This window comes from Rana temporaria, chromosome 1, assembly GCF_905171775.1.
Source record: "Rana temporaria chromosome 1, aRanTem1.1, whole genome shotgun sequence".
In the NCBI taxonomy this organism is placed as follows: domain Eukaryota; kingdom Metazoa; phylum Chordata; class Amphibia; order Anura; family Ranidae; genus Rana; species Rana temporaria.
The window spans coordinates 143,645,368-143,658,107 of record NC_053489.1 but is presented as its reverse complement, the minus strand read 5'-3'; the positions used below and the strand labels follow the sequence as shown (position 1 = coordinate 143,658,107).

The 12,740-nt window shown below is 40.4% G+C and overlaps 1 protein-coding gene across 2 annotated transcripts in view; it reads right to left on the bottom strand.

Annotated features, from left to right (window-relative positions):
• Positions 1–12,740, bottom strand: part of AP3S1 (adaptor related protein complex 3 subunit sigma 1) — a 101,956-nt gene that overhangs the window by 72,733 nt on the left and 16,483 nt on the right. For both annotated transcript variants that reach the window (XM_040343814.1, XM_040343807.1), the window contains exons 2-3: positions 6,781–6,872; positions 5,732–5,843 (exon numbers count right to left, since the gene is read on the bottom strand). In XM_040343814.1, coding sequence (XP_040199748.1) covers positions 5,732–5,843; positions 6,781–6,872 — 204 coding nt within the window. The remainder of the gene's footprint in view (positions 1–5,731; positions 5,844–6,780; positions 6,873–12,740) is intronic.

The following is a 12,740-nucleotide window of genomic DNA, read 5'->3' as shown; positions in this document are numbered from 1 at the left end:
AAATATATATTATACTATTAGTGGTGGCAATTGTCGACTTAAAGTAAGAAAGCAATAGTGCAATGTCTGACACTAATACCACTGAAATTAATAAAATTTGCCAATACAGTGATCAGTGCTAATGCTGTACACAGTCACTGTACTAATGACACTGGCTGGGAAGGGGTTAACATCTAGGGTGATCAAAGCAAAGACTTGAGGCCCACATTAATAATATAAAGCCTAGAGAATTACAGTGGAAATTTAGATGGCATGGAACAGAATGACAGTAGCTGAAATACATGAAAGTTGACCACCAGCACTGAAGAGGTAATGACAAGCTCTAAATACCTGGCGCTGTTCCTGGAAATAAAGCCAAACCACCAATTACAATGCCATTTTTACGGCATAAACAGATAGACATGATCTCACACACACACACACACACACACACACACACACACACACACACAGCATCTTCAACTAAGGCACTGAAAAAAGCAACATGTGAAACGTGAAAGCTGTTACCCTTCTTGGAACGGTTATCTAAACCAGTGTTTCTCAACTCCAGTCCTCAAGGCGACCCCAGCAGATCATGTTTTCAGGATTTCCCTCAGATGAAACAGCTGTGGTAATTACTAAGGCAGTGAAACTAATCAAATCACTTGTGCAAAATAATGGAAATCCTGAACACATGACCTGTTGGGGCCCCTTGAGGACTGGAGTTGAGAAACACTGATCTAAACTCTGAACAGTTGCTATAGGCTCCCGTACATCAGTAAGTTCTCTTTTTACTGCCTTACAGAATGTGCCCAAAGTACAGAAGAGACATGGAAGCACAGGACCAATTCCAGTACAAGTGTTTTTCAGCCTGCAGAGACAATGAAGATAGAACACCAGAGCTGAAGTGGGGCTTTTATAAAAGACCATTTGTGAAGGACCACCACCTCTGTTACAGCCTTATGAAGTTGAAGTTCCATTGAGATCTACAAAGTCGGAAGTGATTCACACCAAGTTATGACCATATAAATCATATCAATTTGAAGGATCTTTAACATTTTTATAACAGGTTTTTATTAGGCCCAACGTAGCGCATATTTTAAACCGTAATGCAAGGCCCATTTTACACATGCGGACCGGACCGAAGGTTAGCTTTTTCTTCTATCCGTGTACGGATGAAAAAGGGACATACATTAATCCCTGTGAGATAGCGGGTCATCCGCTGACACGCGATCTCATCGATGTCCACTATGCTCCGATTCTGCAGACGGAGGAAAATCCTATTTTTCCATCCGTCTGCGGATCGGGTGAACACGGACAGACGGTCCGTGTTCATCCGATCCCCCCCATTAGGGGAGAGTGGAGATCTGACAGGGCGGTCCCTGCACAGTGTGCGGGGACCGCCCTGTCATCCGCCGGCTCAGCAGGGATCGACGGAGCGATCCCTGCTGAGCAAGCGGATAAAACGCATACGGATCCTCACAGGATCTGTACGTGTGAAAGGGGCCTTAGTGTCACAAAATGTTTAACATCTAAAACCTAAAAAGCCCAACTGAAATTTGAGTTTAAATTAGCCAGACAGTTAAGGTGATTAAAAAAAAAAAAAAAAGTGTTTAGGCTCGGCTTTCACGTGTGCGACTTGGGACTGCAAAGTTGCATGACAAGTCATACCCCATGATTTCCAATGAGTACCGTTCATATCTGTGCGACCTCAAAGTAGTCCCTGCACTACTTTGGTCCCACTTTGATGCAACTTGAGGTCCATTGACCTCAGGAATATACAGGCATTGCTTCAAGTCGCATTAAAATTACAAAAAAACTAAATAAAAAAAAATATAACAACTTTCAGGTCGCAATAGTAGAAACCTAGCCTCAAAGTCAAATGCCTGGTTTACACCATTGTGGGTGTTTGCCGGGGCAGGAATTGCAGCGACAAAAAAACAAAAAAAAACAAACACTGCTGTGTAAAGACACACAGGGCTCCCATTCATTCTTAAGGAAACCGCAGATAAATCACATGGTACAGCAAAAGCACCATGCAATTTCCCAGCCACCGCATTTCTAGAACAGGATATGCCTCTCTTTTTCTCTGGGAGTAAGGAATGACAAGTCAAAAAGGCAAAGAAGGTAAACTACAGGTAAAATGAACAGTATCAAACAGATGTCCACTGATGCCCTTAATACAAGTCCAAAGCCCATCAATGCCAGGTCCTTACAGTTCTTTTCTTTAATGTAAGCACTGGTCTCCTGCAAAGGGCCAACACACCCCTTGCTGTATCAAAGTTGGGGCTCTCCAATCAGCAGAATGTGAGCCATGCGGATTGAAGAGCTCTAGCTCTGACTTAGCAAGGTAAACCTCTGCAAGAGAGAGCAATGCTTCTACTTTGAGAGCAAGGGTCCTTCTCTGCAGCATTCAGGCTTTTCTAAAGAAAACAAAAAGTTCAGTTCGGGGGAAAAAGGGTTCATCTTTACTGAATCGGAAGTTTGCAGGAGCAATACCCCAATATCGAAGGCACAGGCCAGTCTGAGTGGAGAGTAATTTGTTCTACCTAGGTAAGTACGATTAAAAAGGAGAAGTATAGCCAAAGCTATTTTGACTATACCTTTCCCGGTAGGTTGAAGCAGTGCACTCCTGTGATCCATTTTCAGCGAACAGCTGGCTCAGCCTCTCATCGATCTGGTGAGAGCCTGAGCCAGCCTCTCCCGCCCCCCAGTGCCCAATGCTCCAATGAGTGCTGGAGAGGCAGAGTAGAGAGCTGGTGACTGACCGTCACGGTTCATTGTTCAGAGCGGAGGGGGAAAACTGAGCGATCAGCTGTGTTTGATCGCTCGGTTCTCACTGCAAAAGTGGCAGAGAACAAATGAAGCATTGGACCGATGAGGCATCCAACTAGGGGAGTATAAATGCTTCGATTTACAAGTCCTTTGGATTACAAGCATGTTTCTGGAACGAATTATGCTTGCAAACCAAGGTTTTATTGTACTTCTCTTTTAATGAATAAACTTTTTCAAAAGTTACACCCTGGACATTAATGGTGTACAGCATACACTAGAGCTAGGCGATTCTGGCTAAAATGAGAATGAAGATTTTTTGCTTAGAAGATAGATCACGATTCTTGCGGCGTAACAACTTTCACATAAAAAAAAAAAAAAAAGAAAGAAATTGGGCTAACTTTACTGTTTCACGTTTTTTTTTTTTATTAATTGAAGTGTATTTTTTCCCCAAAAATTGCATTTGAAAGACCGCTGAGCAAATACAATGTGACATAAAATATTGCAGCAAATGGCATTTTATTCCCTAGGGTCTCTGCTAAAATGTGTATGTATGTATGTATGTATGTATGTATGTATGTATGTATGTATGTATGTATGTATGTATGTATGTATGTATGTATGTATGTATGTATATATATATATATATATATATATATATATATATATATATATATATATATATATATAATGTTTGGGGGTTCCAAGTAATTTTCTAGCAAACAATTTTGATTTTAACTTAAGAAACAAGTGTCATAAAAAGATTTGGACTTTAAGTGGTTAAACTTCCTGCATTTACACACAGAAGTTTGATCCAAGAAGGAAGTTGGTTACAATGTTTCATGTTGTTAAAAACTTGGCAGACTGCAGGTTTTCTCTTTACACACACAGAAGTTTATCCCTTTGATCTAAACTTGGCAGACTGCCCAGATATTTCCCTTTGACAGCTGAGTGAGCAGATAAAGTCTTGACACTTGTATGAAAGACTCAGCAAACTCTGCATTTGAGATCGTCAGGGGGTTGAATCAAGATCATGATTTTTTTTTATCACAATGCACTGCTGGAACCCAAACGTGTATATATTAGTGTACACTACCATCCCACTCAGCAGTGCCTGCTGCATGAATGACATACTGCCATGCTTGATCACCATCGTGTGTGGCATAATAAAAGGTGCCAGGCGTTCAGAACGTTATTTTTGTGGGATTTGTTGGGGCTTCCAGTGGCAGGTTTGACTGTATATTGAGAACGTAGTACTACAGGATGTTTACTGTACAGAATATCAATGGTACTTTGCTTGCTCTGAAGATATTACACGTTCCCTTTAAGGTTTTGATTACAGAAATCCACATCTGAAATCATTATGGACAAGACCATGTTGACTGCCAGGGAAGAAAAGCCACTCTCCCCTCAAATGGATAATACAGCTTGAAGGGCCTGACATACAGTGCACAATCAGTTCAATATTTAAATAACTAGGTCAGCCCTCCATTAATATTTCATGTCGGTGTTCTATTATTCCATGAATATTTCAGCTGCTCCATCTTAAGTAAGTTGATATGACAAGAAGGGATCAATAACATGCGCGGCAATGACATTTAAGCAATATAATTACCTCCAGAGAAAAACAAAAGAAATGCTTCATGGCTGACAGTATTGTAAAACTTGATTCACCTTTGAATTAAGTTTTGCAGTAATGCCAATGTGCTAAATAACCCACCGCAGCCAATTCAAAAATTATTTATCACTGCTCCAAGTCTAACTGCATATAATTCAAGCAGTTTCTATGGTGTATAACTATTTGCAAAGCCATATTAAATAGGACCGCTTACTCATGTAAATGTAACACTCAATTACCTATATATTGTCTAAGAAACTGTCTATAATAGATGGAGGAATGCATATTTTAACTCGCCCTTTTGTGAGCCATAATGTACCTAAAACTACAATTTTAAATACAACTTCCCAAGCAAAAGAACAAACACTTGCCTCTCTGGCTGCCCGTGCCATAAGTAAATGGAAAAGCGCCACCTGAAAAATCTGTAGAACCTGACATTTCTTGGAGTACCAGATTCCTGTTCTAATATGACCAAACCCCCACTTCCCCCCAAGTTTCACCTGATACCTACATCACAACAGTGCAGAATTATGCAGGGGATGGCGGACTGGATCACAGAAGGGGACTAGGAATCTCAACATCCCTTTCTAAAGATTCTTTAGATACCGGTTTCTCCTTACTGCAGGAGACTGGCAACATAGGTAGTAGGAGAGCTGGGCATCCAAGTTCCTTTATCCTAGGTTCACATTTGAGCGATTTGTCATGCGATTTGAGAGACCAAATCGCATGACAAGTCGCAGGCAATGGCACTCTTCCAATCGGTGCGACACCAGTTTGCAAAAGTAGTTTCTGCACCACTTTTTCAAATTTCAGGTGCAACTTTAATAGACATCTATGCATGAAGCCACACAGATGTCCATCAAGTAGCACCTGAACTCACGCTGACCTTGTTACTTTGAAATCGCGCTACTTGACTTGAAGTAGCGCAATTTCAAAGTAGCATCAATGTGAACCAGGGCTTATGCAGGGGCAGATATTAAGTTTACCGTTAAGCTTTATTGACAGGTATTATGTGCCTGCAGACCATGGTTGTATACTTTCCAAGTAGCTCTGCTGCACTCTGGGAATGTGTTCTAGGCAATCTATTAGGATGAACCCGCTCTACAGTGTGGATTGCCAGAAGAAAGTGCCTATGCAGAAGTTTCTAAAAAGTTAGAACTTGCATAGCAGTATCGCGGGATCCCTCAGTACTGTAGAAGCACGTTGAAGTTAGTAATAATAGTCTGCAGGCAACAGAAAAAGCACACCAAAAAAACTTTCAGGGGTGGTTTAATTAATGGTTACTAAGCACAGATATGCTTTAACAACCTTGCATTTTTTTTTTAGTATACAGCATTTTGTGTACATACAATAACAACTTACTTGTATAAGATCTAGAATACCAAGTTCACTTTCTGAAGAATCCACACAAAAGACAAAATATAATGTTGCATAGTGTCGATAGATGAGCTTATTGTCAGATCCTCCTATTAATCTAAAAAAAAAAAAACACACACACATTGTCACTTTTTACTGACCAACTGCATAGCATAACACAAAGCTGTCTATGGCAGATAAAAAACACCTGGTTTCCTATCAGACCTATTGAACATGATGACATTGCAATAAAAAAAACACACCACACACCACACACACCACACACACACACACCACACACACACACACACACAATTAATGCCCCCTTTGAATATATCCCCTCTATATAGATTTATTTGAAAAGTGCTTATTCCCTACAAAAACATCCTACCCCATGCCCTATCTAAAATCTATTCCACTCTACCAAACTCCCCCAGACCTTTATTCACCTGAATAATAATAATTAAAAAAAAAAAAAGAGAATAAAAAAAAAAAGGAGGAGGGTACTAGGAAGGGCATTCAAACAGGAGAAAAAAAAAAAAACAACACACAATACATATTTCACTTCACTCGCAAATCATCAATCTCAAGCAAGATCCAAAAGTCAGTACAGACTTGAACATACCACATCATGCCCTACGTGTGTGTCCCAGAAGACGGGCCATTCAGAAAGCGTTGCCGAGTTTGCGCAATGCGGAAACCGGCAGTGAAGCCTGCAGGCTCAACTGCTGGTTTCCTTTAGCTACAATGGTGGCGCCTGCACCCGAGCCGATGGATGGATCTGCCTTGAGGGGGGTGGCATCAAAGGCTCCCTGGACAGGCAAGTGTCCTTCCTAAAAGTCAGCAGCTACAGTGTTTGTAGCTGCTGACTTTAAAAAAAAAATTGCAGCTGAAACACTGCTTTAAGTGGTTAATAGATACTTAATTTTATTTATTTTTTTAACCAGAGTTTAGTGTCACTTTAAATGCGGTTTAACTTTTACTTCCAGCTTGCATTTACAGTTCCTTGGAGTTGGCAGTAGGGTACAGAATGGCAGAATAGCTTGTCTACTTACAATCCTCCTTCCAAGAAGTTGCAGACATTTTCATCTCGTTTAGAAACTAAATGGAATGTTTCTCTAATAATTTGCTGTTGGGTGTCTTCACTCTGAAAATAAACATATAAGATTTTAATTAAAGCCCTAGAAACAATTCAGACACAAGATTTGAAATACTGGGTCAGTGATCATGTTCATATATACTGTAATGATAACTCGGGAAACACAACATGTTACAAATAGGTTCCTGTGGTTCACAGTATGTATGGTGTAACCATCAACCAGCCAGGAAGGGGAAGTATTGATTCATCACTTTACTGACAAGTCATCCTATCTGCTATGATCAGTGTACTTGACTGTACACAGAAAATAAAAAGTAACAATTAAATGATTTAGTGATAGGAGACCCACACTTTAACCACTTAAGCCCCGGACCATATTGCTGCTCAAAGACCAGAGCACTTTTTGCGATTCGGCACTGCGCCGCTTTAATTGACAATTGCGCGGTCGTGCGACGTGGCTCCCAAACAAAAATGGAGTCCTTTTTTCCCACAAATAGAGCTTTCTTTTGGTGGTATTTGATCACCTCTGCAGTTTTTAGTTTTTGCTCTATAAACAAAAATAGAGCGACAATTTTGAAAAAAAATAATATATTTACTTTTTACCATAATAAATATCCCCCAAAAATATATAAAAAAAAAGGCCGATACGTATTCTACATATTTTTCGTTAAAAAAAAAAAAAAAAAAAAAAAACAACGCTAAAAGGGGGTAAATTTATTGGTTTGCGCAAAAGTTATAGCGTTTACAAAATAGGGAGTAGTTTTATGGCATTTTTATTAATATTTTTTTTTTACTAGTAATGGCGGCAATCAGCGATTTTTTTTCTGTACTGAGACATTATGGCGGACACTTTTGACACATTATTGGGACCATTGGCATTTTTATAGCGATCAGTGCTATAAAAACGCATTGATTACTATAAAAATGCCACTGGTAGGGAAGGGGTTAAGTATGTTCCCTGGGTGTGTTCCAACTGTAGTGGAGGTGGACTCACTAGGGGAAATGACTGATCGCTGTTCATACATTGTATGAACAGACGGTCAGGCATTTCTCCTCTGTAACGAGCGATCGCGGGTGCCCAGCGGTGATCGCGCGCAGGAGTCAGGAGCCACCCCTAGTGGCCGCTTTGCGAAGCGACGTAGAGCTACGGGCTCTAGCGCAATAGAGCCGACCTGCCGCCGTAGAACTGCGGCGGCTGGTCGGCAACTAGTTAAGCATCTGATTTAATCACTCAGTGAGTATGTAGTTTCTTTACCCTTTAATCCTGGTCTATGTTCTAGTTGGTGCCATGACCACTGCCCCAGGTTTCCAGTTTGAGGGTGGCTCTTTTCTCTTGCTGCATCCTATAGATGCCAACCTTTCATGCACAGACTAGGAGTTGCGTCTCTACACTGTGTACATCAATAGAATCACACATTTTTTAACTGAAAATTTGAAATCCGAGGTCTTTCTGGCCCCAGATATCGCAATGCTGGACCCTGACACTATTGCCTACATAGCATAGCCAAGACTTTATAATCCTTATACAGTATCTAGTAAAAAGTATTTCAGAAACATGCCCATAAAACTAGAAAAACATTCATAAAAACATTATGTTAGATCAATGTTTACATTGCAGTAAAACATCCATCACCGCACATAGTGTGAATTAGTTCTAACTGCAAGTGGTTAGAGATACCCATGGAGGCCCTTGTGTATTTATATCTATTAGCTTTAACTGTAAGTGGAATCATCCACCCAGCTGTACTGGCATGTGGCCGTGTAAATCTCAGCTTCCATAGGCTTCATTTACCTGTGTATTTTGGTCACTTGCGTTGGGATCAGATCTAAAGTGCAAAAAAATTCGCACACATATTTTTTTTTTACATTCATGCATAGAATACAATGCACACAGGTTAAAACAAAAAGAAAAAACACCCTGAGCCTTTACAACCACTTTAAATATGCTGAGAAAAAAAGTGGAAATTGGCATTGTTGACCTCCCTTCTGAAAATGCTAGTTGCCTGCTGTTATGCTCATTCAACAGTTTCATTGCTTTCCTTGTCACTATCCACATTAAATATGCTAATCAATCAGTTCCAACGTTATCCTGACTAATCAATCGTGCTTGTTCCAGGTCATTGACTCCAAAAGTACTGAAGCCAAAGACAACCTGGTAACTAGCATTCTCAGAATGTCAACAACAGTAGTTTCCCTATTTCTTCAAGCAGAGTTTACCTCTACCAGCCAGAAAACTAGCATTTACCAAATAAGAACTCCGCAATGGCAGCCTTCACGTTTCTCTGGAAAAAGATTTATTTTAATTTAGCACCCATGAATTATTTAAGTAGTATTAAAGTCTGTTACTTTAACTTTAAAGTGGATGTAAAGCCACTCTCATTCTTTCTAAACTACTGCCATAGAGCTGATCTATAAGGATATACATGACTCCTGCATGTATCCTTACCTGTCAAATGTCTCCCTTCTGTCTGTTGAGACCCGAAAAAATGCAGATTCTGTGGGTGGGTCTGTTGTCTGGAGCTCTGTGGGTGGAGTCGTGATGTCAGTAGACTCCCCTTGTCAGCATGCATTTTTTCCTGTGTATTACTTACACTAAATTCTGCTATGATCACCAACATCCAGTCAAAATCCAGAAAAGTGACCACATGACTTCAGAAAAGGAGTTGGGGTGGGAATTAAAAAATAATGCCCGTCTCCAGGCTAGTGAATGAGATATGTAAATAACCTGTCACTCACAGCAAGGGGGCGGAACGGACTAAGGTTTTTCTCTGCAAGTCAGTTTTATTTCACTGAACAATAAGAGGATTGCTCAGAGCTGGATTAACTCTGTGTGGCAAGACTGGTCACAGATGATAGAAAATCTTACTCTACATTGTGACATCGAAAAAAAAAAAAAAAAAAAAAAAATTCGGGTTTACATCCACTTTAATTAATATATGACTTAATCCAATAAATCACCACTCAAAGCACCGTCGTTAACGATGTATGAAAAGCACTTATTCAGAGGTGATCACCACTGCTGGCTCCAGATCACTCAGCAGTGCTTCCCCAAGCTCCCTGTCTGGGATTTGCACTCTCCGAGCATAAAAGGACAGTCTGCTGCACCTGTCTATCAATTAGCATGGAGGAGGAAGCAGAAGCAGAGCAGCTCGCCGTCCTAGGCATGCATAATAGTGGCTCCATAGTACCTTGCAATGAAAAGGAGCCACCCTGAAACTAGACAGAAGTACTACCACTGAGGGGAGCATCTGAAGCAGGAGGAAGGAGGACTTGTATTTCTTTAAGTGGCAACATGTATTGTAATGTCACATACACACAATCTGAAGATGGGACGGAAAATACTGCTTTCAAATCGATCGTACGATAATCGGATCGTTAGTACAGAGCTTTCAAAAGCCAATCATGACAGTTTATCCAATATTATCCGATCGGACAAACACGAAAAATGTTCTCATACAATACCAGATCGTACGATTTTTGTTTAATCGGTACAGTGGTCGCCCGAAAATACAATAGAAATACACTACAACATGTGACATCACTTCTGATTTTTTTATTCCGTCATACAAGAATTTGTCACTTTAGTAACCTCTCCATTTTCGATATGCGACTAGCATGAAAAAAAAAATGGACGATCTGTCGTCCGTTTTTCAAGTCGTGTGTACAGGCCATAAGTCTTCACCTTAGCAGGTGAAATTGATTAAAAAAAAGTCGAAGGCTTTAAAAAACAAAAACAAAAACAAAACCAAACACACTACAAGGTGATACCACTGTAAGTGCTAGTTCACAGATGCGTGTGCTTTTTTTTCTGCACAAAATGCATGCACAGTGTTTTTCATGTTTTCCAATGGCTCAAGTTCACACCATGCAGTCAGTTTCTGCACCAAAAACTGACTGCATGGTGTGAACTAGCGCCATTGGAATACATGGAAAACACTGTGCATGCATTTTTAGTGCATGAACTGGCTCTTAAGGGGGTTGTAAAGGTATTTTTTTTTCTCCTAAATAGCTTCCTTTACCTTAGTGCAGTTTTCTTTCACTTACCTCATCCTTCCATTTTTAAATGTCCTTATTTCTGCTGATAAATACTCACTTCCTGTTCTTCTGTCTAACTCCACACAGTAAATGCAAGGCTTTCTCCCTGGTGTGGAGTGTCATGCTCGCCCCCTCCCTTGGACTACGGGAGAGTCAGGACGCTCTCTACGTTGCAGATAGAGAAAAGATCTGTGTGTTGGTGGGCGTCTTGACTCTCCTGTAGTCCAAGGGAGGGGGCGAGCATGACACGTCACACCAGGGAGAAAGCCTTGCATTATTGTGTGGAGTTACAGACTGAATAACAGGAAGTGAAGATTTCTCAGAAGAAATAAGGACATTTAAAAACAAAGTCGAAGGATGAAGTAAGTGAAGGAGGACTGCACTAAGGTAAAGGAAGCTATTTAGGAAAAAAAATATTTACCTTTACACATGCAGCTAATACTGCAGCCCCTCTGGAAAATGAACTGCGGTGGATCGCCTTTCAGAGGGCGTTCAACAGGCAGTAAAGAGGCAATACACCCCCTTCTCTGCCTGCTTTAACCCTTAAATTGCACCTCTACGCACTTGAATGGGTTGCACTCAGTGGCACATTCGGCTGAATAGGACATTCCATTTAATTTTTGCTGTGGCCATGAAGCAAAGCATGTCAGATGTAGCATGTGTACATCCCTGTATAATAATCATAATCCCTGAGCAGCTGCATGTTCTGGGGGACAGTCTGCTTCTACTGCCCCCCCCCCCCGACCATTCAACTGAACTGTGTGAATTAGCACCAAGATTGGTCTGAATCTCCCCCCCCCCCCCCCCAAAGCAGTCAGATTAGTGACATTTGCCAAGAACATGCATAGCCTATAGTGAATTAGAGCACACAAAGCAGGCTTCAAGTAATAAAATATAAAACAACGTTGTCCTATTATTAATTAGTCTGTGTGATACATAGCCAGGCTTCCATTTTTTCAGAATATTGTTGCAATTTTACTAAATGAATTAAAGCTTTTTTTGCACCATCAATAGTGTCCTGGTCTTGACCCTCGAGAGAACTTTGTCTCTTTTTTTGTTCAATTAATGACTTCTTACAGATCAGTGACCCTCGTCATTTCTCTGGAAATCAGCTGAGAAATGAGTTTTTAGCCCATAATGCAATGCACCCCTTTTGTTTCTCAACATCTGTCACCAACTCCCATCACATGGAGTCATGTGGGAAGCAGCAGACAGATCAAAGCCTTTCCGGACTGAACACGGCCATTTACATCTACCCAGCAAATCCTCAGACTGGAGGGTCGTTCTAATCATTTACACAAAACCACAAGTGCAACGAGACATTTCTTTTTTTTTTAACTTCAATACTTTTTTTTATTATTTCCATACAAATACAAAGAGAAATTTACAATTCCGTTTTTTTCCATACTTAGTGCATTTTATGTGCATACAGGAGGTTAATTACAAACATTAAAAGTGTCCATTCGTCCCATTACCCCCTCCCTCCCCTCCCTACGAGACATTTCTTAAATGGTGTATTTGTTAAAATATCCTGCGATCCAAATGCTCTGTAAGAAAAGACCAATGTCTGTAAGCAGAGTGGCTGCAGTATGCTGGAAACCCACAAGTAATATGACCGTATAGTGTGCAGATTGGCCAACCGTTTCAACAGCTCATGTGTTCCAGCCATCCCTTTATCTAGAATTAGTCATGTGAGAAAAGATAAATAGGACAAAAAGCCGGACAGCGCTTCCTAGTATAGACTAAAAAAAGCCAACAGAAAGCAATAGAACACTCCAAGGAAAATGTAAATTATACTTGTCTTAGGCTGGCCATACATTGTACAATTTTCCTTTAGATTTACCAAAACTATATAATAAGAGGTCAAACCTAACTTGCAAT